The sequence below is a fragment of the Colossoma macropomum genome, unplaced genomic scaffold (genome assembly GCF_904425465.1).
Source record: "Colossoma macropomum unplaced genomic scaffold, Colossoma_macropomum, whole genome shotgun sequence".
Lineage (NCBI taxonomy): Eukaryota > Metazoa > Chordata > Actinopteri > Characiformes > Serrasalmidae > Colossoma > Colossoma macropomum.
In genome coordinates this window covers 31378567-31399362 of record NW_023494799.1, presented here as the reverse complement: position 1 = coordinate 31399362, position 20796 = coordinate 31378567, and the positions used below count along the sequence as shown (strand labels likewise).

Here is a 20796-nt window from a genome sequence, read left to right as displayed (position 1 = left end):
TTTCCCCATTCTGGAACTAATAAGGGTCACTTAATTTAATGTACCAAAAAAAGTTCATTTTTACATGATCCTTTTACAACCTGTCGTCATCCCTTACAATAAACAGTTTGTTTTTGTTACTACCTTGAGATCTGTTTATGTAAATGCGGTCTGTTCTGATTGGCTGCCTTGTATTCAAAAGCCTCATTCAAAAGCAGTCCAGATTTAACTTAAGATGTGACATGTCAAGATAAGACTTCACAAATTCGTATTACAGAAGCAAATTTTATCTTAATTTAGGCTTATTTCATCTCACAGTATCTTATCTCAAGTCAGGAAATCTTATACTACTCAATTGATCAACAATCAACTGTCATGTCTGTTACCTAGCAACCGACAATCAGCACATCGCTGAAATGTAAACACATACTCAACATGATCAAGTTAGTTAGCCAGTCAGCTAGCTTACCGTTACTAAGGTAAAAAGGTCAAACAAAACTAAAGCGCAATAAACGTGAACTTAGGAATATTGTGTCAGCGCTTCATGCTGTTTATCAGAGCATCGCCGCTTCCCAGTTTCAGTTTCCCAATCACTTTAGCTGAGCGCGCTAACACTATTCCTCCTGATAAACAGACACACATTCAGCTGTCTCCTCATTATTCACCACCATTACTGTAATATTTTATCTGACGAGTTTTCATCAATATTAACAAATGAAGGTAATAATAATAATCGTGTCTGCAGCATTTGAGATTTTTGGAACGCTGATAACCTCATAAGCCAAAGCACCATTTTCAGTGTAGATAAATGTGATGTCATTATGTTGGTTATAGTGAACTATGCTGCCTGACACAGCACAAAACAATAGAAACAGATGGTTAAAACAGAAGTTAAGACAACTCTTTAACGGTGTTTACAAACTATATCAATTTTTTTTTCAAAACGTGTTGAAAATTCAGTTTGCCATGATATCAGGCTTTTGATCTTAACTTTGAGATACAGACATAAACCTATATAAACATTTAAAGAAATACTCCAGCATTTTTCAACCTAATCTCCATCAATCACGTCTGTACTTAAAATCACATAACACATAATTGAGTATACCTTTAAATAAACTTTAAATAAATAAACATATACCGACAAATGAGTGTGTAGTTTGTCATCTGTGAATCAGAATGAGAGAGAGTGACTAAGTGCATTTTCAATGTGTACGTGTACGTGCAAGAATGTCATGCTTCAGTCCTTTTACGATGCTCTTTATGAGAAATTCAGTGAGTAAGACGTAGTGTCAACAAGCATGTGTGTGATTGAGATTTCACGTGTGTGTCCTCCATCTGTGAGGTGTAATATATTTTCATTACGCAACTCATAAAGACATATCAAAGGAAACAGTTGGCTTAATTTATTTCTCCTCTGATCACTATGTTCCAAGTCAGTCCAAGTCTGGAAGCTTCCATGGGAGGAAAATAAAGAGAGAGCAAAAATTAAGTTGTGATGTCACAGTGATGAGAAGCAGGCAGACAGAGAGCGGAACATGCTGGCTGGCGGCCAGCCCACTACAGCCAATAAGAGGAAGACTTCAGAACAGGTGCCAAACCACCCAGTGGAGCGGGCGGGATATGATGAGAAAGACGTTGTGGAATGAGAGCAATGAGAGAGAGAGAAAAAAAGAGAGAGAGAGAGATGTATGTCTGAGCTGCTGGAAAAGAAGCGCGTGCACTATTTACACGTCACACATACTGGCCACATCAAAGCTGTAAAGGTTAGGCCTGTCATTATCATGAAATTTTAGCTGATTAACTGACATGCAAATAAATGCGATTAACAAATGAACTGTCTTTCTTGTTCATCTAATTCTACTATTGGATCATAGCACAGGCAAATAATAACATAAATAATAATAACAAACACACATATACAAATTTGTGAACAAGTTTACAAAATAAGTCAACACCTCTTTTACAGAGTACAAACTAAAACAGAGTATTTTGTCTACTAATTTTCGAACAAAATTTCTATTTATTTGTTAAGACTGTTCAGACTGAAGACACACCTGTTTATTCAGCACTTAAATGAGCACTAAATTAAGTATTGATTGTAATGTATTGTACAGCACTTATGTATTTTATTGTATTGCACTGTTCTGTGTTTAACTCTGTCCCTTTTTCACTAGGTGTCAATGACCTTCTGATTCTACCAGTATCTGAGCTTAGGACTGACTTTCTCTCTAACCTATTGGTAGCTAGCGAAGATTCTTTCTCTGGATAGACAAAGCACTTTTTGTAAGTCGCTCTGGATAAGAGCGTCTGCTAAATGATGTAAATGTAAATGTAAATGTAAATGTTAAGTTTTTTCTTGGAAAAAATAAAATGTAAAATAAAAAATTTGTGATGCACCAGTCATGAATTTTTATTACTTATTCCATTTTCTTTACTGCCAAATTTTTTTGGCAGATTTTTATTGTGGTTTTTATTTGGAGGCTCACACTGTGTGGAGTAAACAGACACATGAAACAAACTAGCACATTTCCAGAACTTTGCAAGTAAAACTTACAATATAAGCAATATTCTTTGCTCTCTGATGGACCAAACTGGCATTGTAAATGTTTACATTTTAAATCAACCGGCTATTTGGCACAAGGAGTCATGTGTAATTATGCTACGATATGTGAGTGTACTTAACAGTTTTATACTACACACTCTTTATGCATACATTTACCCCCTTTACCAACACTTTTTGTTGGAAATCTGACAAATTGCCTCCTCCAAGCTGTTTGTGCCTTCCTTTTTAATTTGTCTTGAAACTACAATGTAACCACTGTGGTGCTGTTGTGTTTGGCTTTGCATTTAAATCCATACTGTTAATTTCAACAGCTGCTCTTTGAAATGATGCCGACAAAAGTACTGCAAGCAAAAACACAGCACTAGCACAGCTAAAAAAAAACAGCAGCAGTTATCCTGAAAACTGACAGATCATAGCATGTCAGTGTCAGAAACCACATTAGCAAGTCTATTTGAAATGAATGAGAACTAGCTTTATATAGTATCACCAGTACCGTAGCTCAAATAATTGTGGTCAGGTGTAATAATTATGACAGGCCTAATCAGGGTTGATACAGTTCTTTTTATCATTATATCATTTTTGGTGTTTCTAATTTCTTCCTTTTTCGCACTCTGTCGTTTACCTATTCTTTACTGTTGACTGAATCCAACTACTATCATTTTTCTGTGGCAATAAAATAAAGAAATAAGAACACCTCACTGAATGCACTGCCTAATATACATATAAACAGACATACATCAAAATTTCAAACATATGAATGTAAACAAAAAGAGTAGTGAAAAAAGAAACACACTGACACCAAAATTACAACCTCTTAACACACCTGGTTTGAGGAAAGTGCTCAAGCAGTTCCCACAGGCTCTGGCCACCGGAGAAAGAACCCTGGAGACGAGACCCATCCTCCAACTGCAGCGCAATCCGCACCTGAGCATGACCGACACCAGAATTTACAGTTCAGATCAGAGCTGCTGAAACATGTTCAGGACACTGAGAGCTTTCTAAAGAGCTTTCATTGACTCACTTGGCCTTTCAGATATTAATGGATACCAACCTGGATGATGGAATTTAATGTTAAATCAATACTTGTATTTGAGTGTTTTAAATGGGAATTTACCAATTTTCCAACATTTCTATATCATTAAATTGTTAAGATGTGAACAAAGTCAATCCGAGTGGTTTGATGTGAAATGTTACATTAAAGAGAAACTTACAGAGTCAGAATTGTTCACAGTGGTGATGATAGGAACCAGATGCCTGAAGTGTTTAATGCCTCTAAAAGCTCTAAAAGTTATAAACATGCTGGCTGATGCCTGCGATGTCATTTTTCTATAGATTTACAAAGAGATTTTAGCAGGGCATTGTCAAGAGTCCCTAAGAAAACCTTTCTCAGATTTCCCTCTATTTTCCTCTCGTCAATATTATATATAAACACTCACTGGCAGTTTTTGACAGCAGATAAAATGGCTACATTTGTGTTGTACATGTTGTGACCCCTGGTTCCTATCACCACCACTGTAAAGAAATCAGAATCAGTAAATATCTCTACATTGAACCATTTCACATCAAACCACTCTGAATGTCTTCGTGTACAGCTCAACAATTGAACTATGCAGAAATTTTCCTTTAAACTATACAGTGTTAACTGTTTATAATTATGACAGCCATTTAATAAATTCCTAACAAGTGAAAAAGACGGACCTCACAAAGATTCAACTAGCTTAAAACATTCTTAGAAAAAAAATCTATTAACAACTTTCACAGTTTACCTTTACTCAACTTGATATTTTTCTATAATTCAAAAATATTTTAAAAATGCACGCACAAAATGTTACTAGAGAAACAATTAACACAGTAGTGGAATATAATACAAAAAATACACAAAGCGCATTGATTTCTTTACGTTTTTAAAAATGTTGACAAAAATTTGAGAGCATACTTTACTAAATATTACCCTAATTGTTTATAATCAAATTCAACGCTGCTGATTCGCCTCCTTTATTATGATGCATCCACTACTAAAAGACCTGTGGAAGTACCCCTCAAAATCAACAGTTCATGAAAAGTGGACAGAGAGACATCGAGGCTTGCATTTTTTGTGGATAACTTGAATTGTGCTGGTGTAATGATTCAGCGCTTGGTAAATGTACCACAACCACACTTGGACACGGATGAGCATTTTTCCCCCTTCAACATCCCGTAAACATGAGCGAAGGCCGTGGTTACCGCTTTTCCCGCTGTGTTTTACAGTGGGCGCGGTCAGGCTCTGGTCAGAGATCCTTTCCCCTTGATCCTTCACTCACAAATAACGAAAGACACTTTCATCTGCTTTCATACGCTCATCCCGCAACACATACACTTTCTCTTCTGCTAATAAACACATTCTTCTGCAACTGTAGAAAGGCTGAAAGATATTGGTAAAACAGTATTTTATAGTGATGCATTAATATGGGAATTCTAGGCTGATGCCGATATCTGATATGTTTAATTACATGTCTGTCAGTGTCAATCCCAATACCAATACAAGAGCATTCATGAAATGTAGAAATTGGGACTAAATTAACCTGGAATAGTATTACAGAGAAATGTATTCAGCTCAACATGGCCTAAGTATCTTATTCTTCTGGAGTACAAATACGTCCTAAAATACATCACTTTCATGTTGCAGCCTTCTGAGATATTGGCATTACAAAAGCTAAAAGGGTGATAACTGTTCAGAAGTTTGCAATTACTTGCAATATTAATAATTATCGGTAGTTCATATACAATCATAATAAACTGGACATTAAGGGCCAGCTTCCTGAACAAGGAGTAAGCCTAGTCTTTGACTGGGCAACATTCTAAATGGAGATTCTCCATTAAAAGGGAAATTCCAGCACAACATTTTCTTAATCCTAGTCAGGGAAACTGACCCTAAGAGCGCATTTACAGTCGGCAGTTTGGTTCACTCTTCTGTGATTGCTTTGTTAGCACGGTTGGTTAGAACAAGTGAGAACACTACCATTCGAACCCTGGTGGGCATAAAATAACCGGGCCGAGACCTCCTGAGTGCAGTTTGTCTGAAATACGAATGCAAATGAAACAAACATGGGATGGACTGACGTCTCTTCTCCACACACCTTCTTTGGTACGCACAACATTTAAATTACTGCTGTTTTGACACATGGATGCACTGGGGAAAACTACAGTAATGCATGGATAAAGTGCAACAATGTATTGTACTCAATATTTGGAGTTTAATAAATGATAAATCATATCATCTTTGTTCAAAAAAAGAAGTATCCCCAACTTTTGCATTTGACATGATCATACAACTTACATTGTGTGAAACTTTTATGACGTGAAATGCTTAGAATAAACGTGCTTTACGTTTACTTACATTAAAAATAAAGATGTTTGCATTTTGGAGGTACTTCTTTTTCTCTGGACGGCAACAATATATTCTAACTCTCTGTTTACAGTAATTTTGCTGAAAATGAATTCTGGATATTGATTCTAAACCTCTAAACTGTAGTGTATGATCTAAAAGACAAGGGCCCTATTGTTGGTCTAAACAGAAATATTGATAACACGATGCAAAATGCTAATAAACAAGTCACTAATTAACCTTAAAGAAGCAAGAAATAAACCTACATAACAACAAATCTGTGCACTTCAACCACCGCTGACCTCCAAGACTGAATGGCCGTGTGTGCCCAGCGCTGCACTCCTCAGACGGGCAGAACACATGTTTTAGATGTGAAGCGTAAACCTGACAACTACGATACAACACTCGGTGTTATGTGTTTGGCTGTGGGTGGCCCAGCCGACACACATGGATGACAGAGGGCAGCGAAGGCCGTGGCGGATTGATGATGTCATTAACCTCGGCCCTGGTCTTGACCTCATTTTCCTGGCCTTCAAAAGCCACGCAGCATTCCTCCAAACTGCCTCCAAACCCACATACACCACGCACACCATCGTGCTAAAAAAAGAAAGGCCCACAATGTGAAGTGTTTATTTATTCAAGTTATTTACCCCCACCATAAACAAACAAAACAAATGGAGCAGAGGGAAAAAAGATGAAAAAGATAGATTGCAAGACACTGATTAATAGTGGCGGAGCAGCTATAAACAAACGTTCCTGCATATAAGTGAGCTGTTGATCTGCGTGCGAGTTTGTGTCAGCACCAGCCGCATTAGAAAATAAAACAACAGCACTGAGGTGCACTACTGGCATTTTCCCACCAGGCAGTGTAACATGGTATGGTTACAAATCTATGATAATGCATGTTGTGCTCACTTCCACAGAGAAATGACGTATGCTGTACCCAAGTACTGAATTTGGTTACCCTTTTTGCTGGGGCTACAAATAGTGCAGATCAATGATTGGTCAAATACAATCATTATAGAAACGCCATTACATCGTCACTTGAGTCAGACAACTGCCGCTTCTAAAAAAAACTAGTAGCTAGTAGTAGCGGGTTGTATACCAGTTTATCCGGCACATCAGTCAAAGTTCTAGTCCTTATCATTGGAAGTAGTCTACTTTGTTTTGAGGCAGCAGAAATAAAGGAATGGCTGGCCTTAGCTTAACGTGGAGACCAGACCAATAAGGCCTGGCCGAAGCGTGAAAGTAGGTAGGGTTCTCTGTAGGTTGTGTGGTGGTCATATAATTTCTCATGTGACACAAATATTACAAGGCCCATATAATGAAAAAATTTCCTTGCCTTTTTTGAAATAAGAGCTTATAAACAATGTTAAAGTTTCTGTTAAAGTTTTCCATTTCACCTTAAATGGTGCAGCAATTACATTCCAGCTGCCTGTGCAGGGGTGAGAAAGTAACTGCTGCTCCATTTAAAGTGGGACGGAAAATAAGAACAAAAGCTGTCAAACAGGAGGCCAACTTCAACTTTGTAGAAACTCGGATGCGACTCAACATTTAGCACCATTTTTGCAAGGCCTGTGGGGCTCGAGTTATCAAGTAATACTAACATAGATTTATCTACATATTGTTCAGTTTTGTTATTACTATTTTACACAAAAAAACATTTCAGGTTTACATTAGTTGTTAAAAATGTCTGCATTAAAAAGTAAAGGGACATCCCAGAATAATAAATTGCTGTTAATCTACAAAAATAGGCTTACTTAAGTGTCTTAAAGAGTTTAGTTATAATATATACACACACATCATAATATGTACCAAAACCAAAAATTGGCCGGAATTGGCCATCCATGACTACTAGCTAGCTAGCCAGAATTGCTGTCTGTGACCGATGCAGAGTAAATCTGATATAAATAAGAACTTGAAGCTAACTTGTTGCAACTGAGTTCACTGTTAAAGGGCCCTTATCTTACATTATTTTAGTAACACTTTACTTGAACCCTGCATGATAACCCTGGCATAACCATGGCAAAAGCATATCATAACAGATGTCATATGCTGTCATGAGTCATCATAATCGATTATGTAAAGTAACATAACAGAGCCATGTTACCATTACTGTTAATTGTCATGACAGATGTCACAATATTTTATGTCATGATGGCTAGCTAGAGTACAGTTAGCAAATATCAGCATGTGACATAAGCTGTGACAACATTAAAAATGATACGTTATGATGATAAGTGGTATGCAAATTATATGTAAATTAGCTATATTTTGTCCGGCAGCCCTATGTTGGAACTCATTAAAAAAAGCAGTCCAGGCTGAAATACTCTTTATAACTATAATGTGAAAGGGCTGTGCTAAACTGCTACAGCCTGAACAGGTGGATATATGTAAATGCACTGTTTTTTTGACATCAACTGTTCTGCTACGGACTGTATGATCTCAGGAATAAACAGTACATTTAGAAACTTTAACATTGTTTATAAGCTTTTATTTCAAAAAAGACAAGGAAAATTTTTCATTATATGGGCCTTGTAATATTTGTGTCATGTGAGAAATTATATGACCACCACACAACCTACAGAGAACCCTACCTACTTTCACGGTTCTGCTGTGCAAGGGGAATCGGACAGGTACTCGACCAGGGTATGAATAGCTCTGGGATGGGATTTGTAATCATACTGTGCCATGCACAGGAAAAACGCAACACCAACAAGTTCAAAAGTATCCAACCACGTCTTCTATTTTAAGGTGCACACAATGCTGACAAAGTTGTTCAATTGCGCACATACAGGTTTCATCACCTACACAGCAAAGCACTGACCAATAGACTGGGGTGCCCTGGAGCAGCCGCACAAGTGAGAGGTCACCATGCCCGGCACTGGGCCATGGAGCAGTGGAACTGCATTCTCTTGAGCGATGACTGGCATTTGTGATCCAACATCAGTACCTGACCTCACTAATGCTTATGTGGCTGAATGCAATCAGATCCTCTCAGCAATGTTCCAACATCTAGTGCAAAGCTGTCCCAGAACAGTAGAGGCTGTTACTGAAGTAAAGGCGCACAAACTCCCTATTAATACCAATGATTTCAGAAGAAACACTGGATGAGCAGGTGTCTGAAAACTCTAGGGCCTTATAGTGTAACTCCATCAATAGGGAAGAAAAGAAATTGCACCTGCCACAACTACCAACATGTCCTTCATTTCATTCGACCTACAAAAAAAATAAAAAATAAAAAAAAAATAGTTCAAATCTGAGCTTGAGGTTCAAAAAAAGGTTAAAAAAAACACTCACCCACAATGAAAAAGGCTTCTGTCCTGCCTTGAAATAATTAGTTTCTTCTACAAACAAGAAGTCATCTGCAACCAATATGAGGCCTGGTTGTGTTAGAAGAACCTGTTCGGCAGATGTGTCCATTCCTCTCCTTCTAGAAACTTCCACTTCTAAGTCCACTTCTAAGATGGCACTCGGTGACACAGCCCAGACATAGGCAGGGTTGTTTACGGACCTCTTAGAGGCAGCCTGGCCTTGTGGGCCGTCGGTGTGGAATGGACTTGAAAAGGATGCCATGGCCATGTTAACACCCAGCGAGGCCCAGCCACATGGCCCTGTAATGGGGACGCCTAATTGCACCAGTGCATAAACAGAAAGTGGAAATTACGGCTGGGCAGGGAGAGAGAGAGCAAGAGAGGAAAACAGAGAAAGTGTTCACTGTATGAGGGTGTGTGCGTGCGTGTGAGGAGGAAAAATGCACTTAAAATGTTCAAAGCGGAGGAATAAATGTTTTGGAACAAGGAATCAAACAAGGCGCTGATTATTTTTATGACCCGCTCTGTAGCAGTAAAGTGAGCGCACACGTTGTGTTCTGGACACCGGGGATGGTGAAGTAATCTACCGCACAGCACCACAGGGTTTAAGCACTTTCTCTCACGAATCGGCGCCCAATATAGGACATGAAGGCTCTCCTTAAATCAGATCATTTATGCCTGCCAGTACTATAGCCCACATAGTGACGCAGAGCCACTAGTCACTTTATTAGTGTATGTAGCCTGTGTCACTAACAGAGCTACAATCAGGCCAGTTTTTTGGTCCAAACCTGAATACGGCCCAATGATCTTGTGTCTGATCCACATTATCGAGTTGAGTCGATAAAATTCTGTCTGAAACTGATCTGAACCAGCCAATTATCATCCACAGTGCTGAATTAAACCTGACAGGATAGCACTAGTTAGGTTTACACATAGCAATAATAACAGCCATTATGAAATCAGGGACAAATAAAATAAAACTTTATAAAAAAAAATAAAAAGTATAACAAAATAATCAGCCGCCTAAAATTCTACTTTAATAAGCAACACTTTGGAAGAACATCTCAATGGGAGGATGTGATAACTTATTTTCACTGAGAAAAACACCTTGCATCCATTTTCTCAGGAGCACAGGCCTTAGTGACCTACATGCTAAACTGTGTCAATGACACAAGTCAAATTAATAACTGTTTTAATGTAATGGATGTAAATAGGAAGAATAAAATTAAAGCAGCTGGATATGCAGGGTACAAACTCTTAAAAGCTGGAAGCTGTGAGAATACGCACATACGCACACACACACACACACACACACACACACACACACACACACACTAACTAAGCATCTTATCATTTGGGTCTGGGGGGTGGTGGTGCTGGAGCCCATCCCAGGGGTGCTGTGAAAACCCAAACGTGAAAATTTAACTTGACTTGACCAAGATACACATTCAGAAAATGACGTCTAAACCTGACTAAACCTGACGCAGTAGAGTCCTGTCAGGTTCAGACAAATATTTCAAGCTCAAGTCAGCCAACGAGGATGTATTTTTGAAGCCAGAAATTAAAATAATGACATATTCAGAACATCCTATGAAGAAATTTATGGGGTTCTAATCTGTTCTAGCACACCTGGGCACCACTGTAAGAAAACTGTTAATAATACCACAAATTCCACAGTTCTGCCCAGCAATAATTCTTGTCAAAGAGTCAAAGTCTAACAAAGTTGTAAACTGTAGATATATAGCCATGAAGCTCCGAACACACAGTTCATTTGTTAGTGTTGCTTCCTTTCTAGTGCAGAAATTTTCACAAGCTGACCTGTGGCAATGATGAGCTCCTCAGTATGACCTGTTCTACTGCCAATGTTTGTCTATGGAGACCGCATGGCTATGTGCTTGATTTTATGCATCTGTTAGCAATGGGTGTGACAGAAACACCTGAACCTAATAATTAGGAGGAGTGTCTACAAACTTTTGACCATATAGAGCATATAGCACGAAAAGGGGTTCCGTTATTGTCATATAACTTTTTTTGCTATGTGTGTAGATGACACCTTGGTACTGGCCATGGTACCAGTATTTCCTGCATAAACTAAGCTGTCAAATTTATCTGAATGAACAAAGTGAGATGATATGAACCAGAATGCTTATGACTCCAGAAGTCATTACACAAAGAACTCTTAAAGAAGAGCTGGCTTTGTTGCTCTTGTTAAGGCCTTAATGTAGCCAGTTACATTTACAGTTAAGTCGTACAGATGAACAACAACGTAGTAACCCTAGTAACCCACCGTGCTCTCTGCCCCTCCCCGCTGCCGGGTGCTTGCCACCACCTCTAGCTTGGCATTATTTGGCAGGCTGGCAAACCTCCACTGCAGCGTCAGATCCAGCACATTCCTCTGAAACCTGTACATAAAAGAGTCACTCAGACTAAGAGATAATAGAAAGCACTGGGTGCAAAAAAGCATTTTGGCACAAAGGACACACTCCAGCAGCAGATCACCTTTGCAACTCTGTGTTATAACACAGACACATAGTTCAAAATAGAGATGGGCAATATGACAATATTCATGGTTATCATGATAAATAATGTCACAATATTTCGAAAAGGCTTTTCTGATCATATTGTGGATATCTTTAGCACTTAACACTTTCCTCATGCATGTTTGAATACAAAGAGAGCACAATCAGTTGTGTATAACTGGATTTAGTGCAGCACAGTGGGTGATAAGTTAAATACAAATTGGATTGATAGTTTTTGACAGCATTTTCAAAGGTGGCACGACTTCTTCTGTTCCAACTTACCCGATGTCAGAAAAAATAAATATTGTGACTTATCGTAAATTGCGAAAACATCTTGAAGTATTGTGATACCACATTTTTACCATATTACCCACCTCTAGTTCAAAATATGGTTTGGAAGCACTCTTACATATGACTGCAACTTCTGTGTTGGCTTTAATCACATATAAGGTTAGCAAGTGAAGAAGTATTCTCATATGCCACTTATAAACAAAGGAGAACCCAAAACTCACAATTTACTTATTTCTGAATATATTTAGGCACTGATATGGCACTTTACATAGTAACGCACCAAGCTATTTATTATACGACAGCAGTAAGTTAGTATGTTACAGCAGTTCAGTAACCTTAACAGGCCATCCTTACAAATACTTTATGAAACTATGATAGCTAACTATATTTGTGCGGTGTATTGCTTCACAATTCATAACATTACCGTACAGCAATCTAACCTATTACTCCTGTGAGGTGTCGGGTACTAGCTGTAGTAGCTAACTGTGCTAATTCGGTATTAGACTCATATAGGAATGTAAGTTAGCATTACGACACTTTAATAAGTGTATTAATCTTTTCGGTAACTAAAAGAACACTCACTTCAGTCCGTGGTCGTCTGCATTAAACCCATGTTTCTTGCAGACTTCTTCGAGAACCTGCAGAGTTAAAACAGCAGTGAATTTATATTTTTTATCATGTTTTCCTCTTTTCTGTTTCACAGACTTCTCTGACTCGCAGCGCAGAGCTAACGAAGCTACATGAGCAGGCATTGTTCTCACATACAACAAAAAACAGCATGACTGCACATGAAACGCCAACGAAAGCTTCGCATATGCCAGGCATGTCCTGGACCATGTTTACCTGAAGTAAAGGTGTGTTCGGGGAGACTTTTACGGTCTGTCTTCGTCCGTTCGGAGTCAGAACTGACACTGCAGTACTGCTGGCTGCCATTGCAGAGTGACGTCACTGTGTTTGTTTGAAGCAGCTTTATTTGAAGCAGCTCTGAGCCAGCAGCGCAGACTCCGGCTTCAGTGTACTGTCAGTGTACTCAATGCAAGAAAATGTACTGGATGCTAATTATACAGGCAGATTGCTTGATGACTATGGAGACCTTGAAAAGACATAGGGGGAAAAATGACATGCATTTTTCTTTCATTTGTAAAAAACCCTCTTGCCGGTAAAATGACCTTAGATTTTTTTTCACAAATTAATTATCTCGAGATACATCTCCCCAAGCCCATTGTCCATTTTCATCAGACCGCCATTTGAAAAGTGTTTTAAAACACAACAGATTGTTTTGGTGAAAGGGTTACATAAATATGTCCGGAGCTTTGGTGTTTGTTCAGGTGCAGCCATGGCCTTCTGAACAACTTGACGGCTCAAGACAATTATCCTGAGATAATGATCTGAAAATAATTAATTTGAGATTCACAGGCAGGAGAGGTTTTTTACCCATTATAGAAAAGGCCATGTCATGTTTTTCCCCCAATGTCCTTTCGGGGGGCTCCATAGACGACTTTATTTCACATTCAGTGGTCATATTTTTATTTTCACAATAAACAGCCTGAAACTCCTTTTGAGTCATAAAGTCTCTGGATTTTTGGAAATTATCTAGAGACTTTTTGACCCAAAAGATGTTTGTCACTGTGACTAAGATGGATGATGGAGATCGTTTAGCTCACTGAACCACATTCCACAGATTTTTCAAAATATCTGCATAATCCAGCTGTTGAGATGTAAATAGAGTCAGTCAAAGTGCTCCGATGTGAAAAACAAACAAGTTTGGATTTCTTTACAGTGTTGGTGATAGCAACCAGGCGTCACAAAGTCTACGGTAGAAATATAGCCATTTTATTTACTATCCAAAATGACCAGTGAATCTACATTTACTGAGTTTTTATACAAAGAGTATAGAGTACAGTAGAACAGTCATATATATATATATATATATATATATATATATATATATATATATATATATATATGATTCCTAATATAACTCATATCATAATGGGTTTTATGTCAGAAAGTTAGACCTATCACATGAAAAATCATGAAAAATAGGGAAATCTTTCAATGTCAAATAACTAACAACAAGGTCACTACTGATACTATATGGTAGTGTGCAGAAGAGCACCCTTCATTTGTTCATTTTCAGTAGAAACAATAATTAAGTACAAGTTATTTATTTTTCAGTATCAAGGAAGGAAAAGTCAGAAATGTATATATAACAGAAAATTACATAGAAGCCTCAGCAACTAAATATAATATCAGATTTTCAGTATTTACTGTGTCCATGCCTTGCTTGGTTTAGCATCATGATTCGAGTAATCCCAAACACACTTGGTGATGTTGAGGTGTGGACTCTGGGGTGGTCAGTCCATTGTTCTGAGAACATCAGCAGCTTCTTTGTTTGATTTTTGAATTTCATCTATTTTTCTCAGTAACATCTTCTTGACAGTTACACTTCCTCTCAGACGCTGAGTTGTCGTCTCACAGTGGAAGGATGGACACAAACACCAGTGGATTTTTTCATATCTGAAGCAGCTTGAATTTCTCTTCTCTCTTAAAGATGAAAGCTTTAAGAGCTGTTTATCTAACACTTTTGGTGGTCTCCCTGGTCTTAGACGGACCTTAGGAGTCCCATTTTTTCTATATATTTTAATAATATTTTTGAACTCTAGTTTTAAAAACTCTTTAGACTGGCCATTGACTGGTAAAGGAAGCATGGTCTCTTTTGTACAGCACTGCTGGCTACTATTACTCATTTGTTACTGTTACACAGTTCTTCCTCTTACTGTTTACTTTTACTTACATGTTTTATAGCATCATAGGATCAGGATTTCATGCCCTCCAGCTTTCAATCATTTCCCCTGATGTTTCTGACTCCTCTTGCCTCTCGTGCTTGTCTTGCATTGACTGTGGTTCCCGTAGAGGAAGCATATGTGAGTGATTTAAAGGGCACGCTTTTGCCGCTTAACTGAATGGAGTCTGAGAGGTATGAGGAGTGAGAGGTATGTCAGGAGGAATCATGTTCAGATCCGTTACTGTGCAGTGGAGGGGCTGGGGTATGTGGGCTGCTGCCTCATACGCTACACTCAGCGCTCAGTTATGAACCCTTTGAAGAGCTGTGAAGGGTGTGACTATTACAGGGCTGTTTCCTCTGTAAGGTGTTTTTGGGTGCCCAGTTTATCTCCCCTATATTAGTCACCCCCAATGCTCACCTGCTGTCTGAATCACCCCATCATTCAACCCGTCATGGAGCACACAGAGGTAGACTTCACACTGGGCAAAGATAGACAACAGCATAGAGACCTTCAGGAACCAAAGGCCCTAAAAATAAAACGAACATATATGTACAGTGTTAACATTTACATTTACAGCATTTAGCAGACGCTCTTATCCAGAGTGACTTACAAAAAGTGTTTTGTCTATCCAGAGAAAGTATCTTTGCTAGTTACCAATAGGTTAGAGAGAAAGTCAGTCCTGAGCTCAGATACTGCTAGAATCAGAAAGTCATTATTGACACCTAGAGAAAAAGGAACAGTTAAACACAGAGCAGTGCAATACAATACATAAGTGCAGTACAATACTTTACAATCAATACTTAATTCATTGCTCATTTAAGTGCTGTAAAAAGAGATGTGTCTTCAGTCTGCGTTTGAAGACAGTGAGAGACTCTGCTGTACGGACACAGTACTTGCAGTAGTCAAGCCTTGAGATGACAAGAGACTGCACTAGTACCTGGGTGGCCTCTCGAGTGAGAAAGGGTCGGATCCTCCGGATGTTGTACAGGAGAAATCTGCATGACCGAGTTAGGTTCGCGATGTGATCCGAGAACGATAACTGGCCATCCAGAACCACACCAAGACTTCTTGCCTCTACAGATGGGACAATCAGAGAGTTTTCGAATGAGATGGCAAGATCATAATGAGGACCTGTAGTTGCATGGATGAATAGCAGCTCAGTCTTACTAGGATTGAGCTTCAGGTGGTGAGCTGCCATCCATGAAGAAATGTCAGACAGACATGCCGAGATCCGACTGGAAACCTGTGTGTCAGAGGGTTAGAAAGAAAGCATTAGTTGAGTGTCATCAGCATAACAGTGATAAGAGAAGCCATGAGATGATATTACAGTGCCAAGAGAGCTAGTGGAAAGAGAAAAGAGAAGAGGACCCAGCACTGAGCCTTGTGGGACACGAGTGGAGAGCCTGCGTGGAGAGGATGTGGATGTTACCTGGTATGAGCGATCTTCCAGATGGGACTTGAACCACTTCCACGCAGAGCCAGTGATTCCAAGGTTGGTGAGGACACCCAGAAGGACCGTGCGATTGACCGTGTCAAAAGCTGCCGAGAGGTCAAGAAGAATCAGGAAAGACGACAGACAGGCTGATCTCGTTCACTGCTATAAGAGCAGTCTCTGTTGAGTGCGCTGGTTTGAAGCCAGACTGGTTGGGGTCCTGGAGCTGGTTCTGTGTGAGAAAGAGAGACAGTTGATTATAGACCGTACGTTCAAGAATTTTTGAAAGAAAAGAAAGGAGTGATACCGGTCTGTAGTTGTTGATATCAGAGCTGTCAAGCGTGGGCTTCTTCAGGATGGGAAGTACTCTTGCAGTCTTGAAAGTTGATGGAACTTCACCTGATGACAAGGACTTGTTAATGAGAAAAGTGATGAAGGGCAGTAGATCCTTGGAGATTGACAGGAACAATGCAGATGGAATGGGATCCAGCGGGCACGTTGTTGGGTTACTGGATTTGTTATGACTTATTTACTGTTATCTATTATCATCTATTGTCTAGCTATTAATCATACAGTCAATTTGTCATTTACATAAGCCTGCCTTTGCAATCTACAGCACTTTAACTCCAACCATTCATACTGAAGTTTGGGGAGTGTCTTATCCCTGAATGCTTTTTGAATGAGGCACAACATAGAACAGCCAATCAGAACAGAGCTCATTTATCTTATGCCAGTCTTAAAGGTAGAGTAACAAAAACGGCCTCTTTAATTCTAACAAGAGATAAAGCAAAGCTGGAAAATGGTCAAGTAAAAATTAAATATGACCATTTTTGGTATATAAAACCACATACATGTTAGAAATGGACCTTGAGGGAAAAGCTAAAATACAAAAAAGTAAGAATATGCACCCTTTAAAGTTTCAAAACATACTATTCACTCCTCAATCCATTCAGTCTATATATGGAAACTAAGTTACTAAAACAGCCTGTTTTAAATGTATAAAAAATTTGATAATTTACCGCAAATACATGCTATAATGTGAAGAGAGATGACAATAAACAAATATAACTGACACAACGAACTGCTGATACACACCCTGTTTGAAAAAAAAGGGGTTGTATTATTAAAATGTAGGACAATATTACTTTACTTGGAATTTGAAGCCTTAAAATTAAAAATTTGAAGTTAAAAAAAACTTTGAGCCACAGAACCAACCTACATCTCTGCATACTCTTTTATTTACTTGTGTTTTAGCAACATTCCCTAAAACAGCCAACAACTGGTGTGGGAACTGTTTTACTGCATTGAAAATACAGTATTAAACAGTGCATGGCTGATGGAAGTATAAAATAATGCAAATGTTGTGGCACATATCATATTTAACGTTTTTCCAATACTAAACAAATAAATAAAAGTAGTGGACTAAAAATGACTGAAAATGGGATACATGCTCCCTGTAGAGTATGTTCTTTACGCTAATTTCATTTCCTAACTACAAAAAAAGATCTTTGATTTCTCCATTTTCAAGTCTGTGCTTCTGTTTCACACAAACACACACATCACATGGTGAGGTCTAGCATCTTATTATTATTATTTAAACAATTTCTTCTAGATGTCATAGATTTTTATATAAAATGATGAAACATAATTGTGGCCAGATGGCCTCAGCATGGACAATGGAACTACAATCTGCAATAATGGTGGTAAATGAACACAGTGCTACTGGACACACTGATCATTGTCATTTACATTGCCAACTTTTTTCTCTGTAATCCAAGTTGAGGCTTTCATCAATTCAAAATTTTATACCTTGTGAATTCTAAAAATCACTTATGCATAGATGCTATTTACCCTTCAACCTTACCTGCAAAAATATTTTTTTCCAATTTTTTAGATTTCTATGAGTTGTGCTATTTTCAATGAGAAATAAATGAAGACATTTTTCATTCATGTGTATTTCATGATAAAGAATTTTTTTATATGTGTCAAGAACAACTTATGCAAAAACATTTTGGGGATAATGAATTTTTTTTCATGTGTTTTCCGTAATTTATGCAGTCTAAACACATTTAGCGATGTTGAGGTCTGGACTCTGGAGTGGTCAGTCCATCGTTCAGAGAACATCAGCATCTTCATTTTTTCTGTCTTCCTTTTTCCTTTTTTTTCTTTTCTCAGTAAGGGCTTCTTGACGGCAGCACATCCTTTCAGGCTCATAGCGCTGAGTTGTCGTCTCACAGTGGAAGGATGGACACAAACACCTGTGGATTTTTTTAGATCTGAAGCGGCTTGATTTTCTCTTCTCTCTCAAAGATGAAAGCTTTAAGTGCTGTTTATCTGAAGGGGACAGTTCTGTTGGTCTACCAGGTTTTTCAAGTGGTTGTTAGGAGTTAAATTTTCTCTGTGTCTTTCAATCATTTTTTTTTAACTCCAGTTTTGGAAACTGTTTTTTTGCTTATTTTCCTTTGATTTTCTCCTTCCGTATGCAAGTGTATCTCATATCTAATCACCTCAGAAACATTTCCTGAAAATGAATGACTTGTAACTTGCACTTAACGGCCGCTTTGACAGGAAAAAAAATAAATGAAGGGTAGTCTCTGACTTCTGCGCAGTAAAGTTCATGCCCATGAACTCTAAAATGAGAACTGGATACCAAGTTCATGGGCCAGTTTCCCAGACTCAGATTAAGCCTAAACCCGGACTAAAAGGAGGTGATTCTCCATTAGCAATTTAGTCCAAGACTGAGCTTAATCAATGTCAGGGAAACTGGCCTTAAATGCTGTAAGCTTCTCCCCAGCAAAACACTCCTGTGCACCTATTCACTCATGTTCAAAGCTCTGAAGGTGAAAGAGCCTGCTTTGGCCCTGGGGAAATTACTGCCGTCTGAATAAACAAACAGTTTCCGACCCTTATCTGTCCGAACTATCAGGCGAGGAAATAAAACTTCAGTCGCTCTGCTAAGGGCCTTTTGAGCCCCGTGTTTGTGTGCCCTCTCAAAGCAGAGCAAGTGTACGGCAGAACGGAAGTTATTTATGGAAATGAGCTCTCATCTGAACGCCTGTGCATGTTTTTCCAGCCCATTTAAACCAGCTCTGTTAGTTTTGATTTTATTTGATTAGTAAATCACCAGCATGCCAAGCACTTGAAAAACCCAGGAACTTTTTGAGACCTGTGACCTGATTGTACCATTTCTGACATCACAGAGGTGTATAAATGAATGCCCCTATAGTGCTGATGTTTATATTCTTTTAAGGATTAAAAGTTTGTGTTATCTCTCTTTGCCTCTCAGTTGCTCAGATACATCAAATCTGTTAATTCTCTTCATTTACAGTTGAGGTTTAATGAATTTAAAGAGGCTTTCCAGCCTAAAACTAGCACTTAATATGTTATTTGTTATATTTTATGATATCCTGTAGAGCAGCATTCCGTCCATTAGCCTGATTGGATTGACAGAAATCACAATTTTGCATATTGCTGCTGTCGGAGCAAAACCTCGTATCCCCAAAATGGTAACTTTACAGGAGAAGAAAAAAATATACTGTACTTTCAATGTAAGTCAATGGAACCAGATTTTTTTCAAAATATTTTTGGCCATTTCTTTTGGTCCATTCATCATGAAATTTACAAACAACGCAAAGGACAACAGGCACTTTCAAATTATGTCAAAAACTGAAAAACACCAAAAATGTAGATGCGAGGTTTTGTCCTGACAGCAGTGATATACATCATGCAATTATCGGGAATGTGGCACCAAACAGATCCTGACTGCTGGAGGATAATATGTGATGTTTGTTAGCAGTAGTGACATAACACTAACCTCAATTGGACGTCAAGCTTTTTTCTTAGTAGTTAAAGAATTAGCCAGTTATCATAAAAAAATCCCACTCTCACCTCAAAGCCCTTGAAATTGATCTCCACATTCAAGATACATCATCAGAAGGGAGTCTTCCTAGTCTTTAAAGCAGATCTCACAGTAATCACTGTAAGCAGTGAGTAAGCATGTTTACAGCAGATGTAGTGATAGTTATATACTTCATTTCGGCAAGTTACTAAAGTTTATAACCTCCAAAACTTTAAACTTGCTCTTCTCACTCCTATAATTTAAAAATAAGAGTCAGTTTGCACTGTTTTTCGTGTAATTACTGAATAATACGCCTTAGGACGTAATAAAAGTGGGATGTAGTAAGAGTTTAAGAGGTTAATATTTTATTCATTTGTTTGTTGTTTGCCAAAAAAATGTCTCCCTTTGCCTGAAGACTTTTGGAAAGTTTTGAAATAAATACCTGAATACCTGAAATAATCCTTAAAACCTTTGAAATGAATGATTTATTGGGTGGCTGAATGATCGACAGACTTCTACTAGAGACTTCTGGAGATCAAAGAATCGATTTCAGTCAACTTCAAAGAGGAAAAAAAGGAAGAGAAAAGAACGCGCGCGTGCTGACGAAGCCACGCCCTCCCCGGCCAGCCCACCGCTCTGATTGGCTGAGGGTACGGAGCGTTTAGAATAAAACCCACAGCAGCGGCAGCAGCGTGGAGACGAAC

The 20796-nt window shown here is 38.5% G+C and overlaps 1 protein-coding gene across 1 annotated transcript in view; it reads right to left on the bottom strand.

The window, feature by feature from the left end:
- The window catches only part of aspscr1 (ASPSCR1 tether for SLC2A4, UBX domain containing), a 46995-nt gene extending 34005 nt beyond the window's left edge, over positions 1–12990 (bottom strand). The window contains exons 1-4 of the mRNA XM_036586474.1: positions 12877–12990; positions 12616–12671; positions 11511–11625; positions 3369–3469 (exon numbers count right to left, since the gene is read on the bottom strand). Of these exons, the coding sequence (XP_036442367.1) occupies positions 3369–3469; positions 11511–11625; positions 12616–12671; positions 12877–12966 (362 nt within the window). The 5' untranslated portion in view covers positions 12967–12990. The remainder of the gene's footprint in view (positions 1–3368; positions 3470–11510; positions 11626–12615; positions 12672–12876) is intronic.
- Between the last annotated feature and the right edge of the window lie 7806 nt (positions 12991–20796).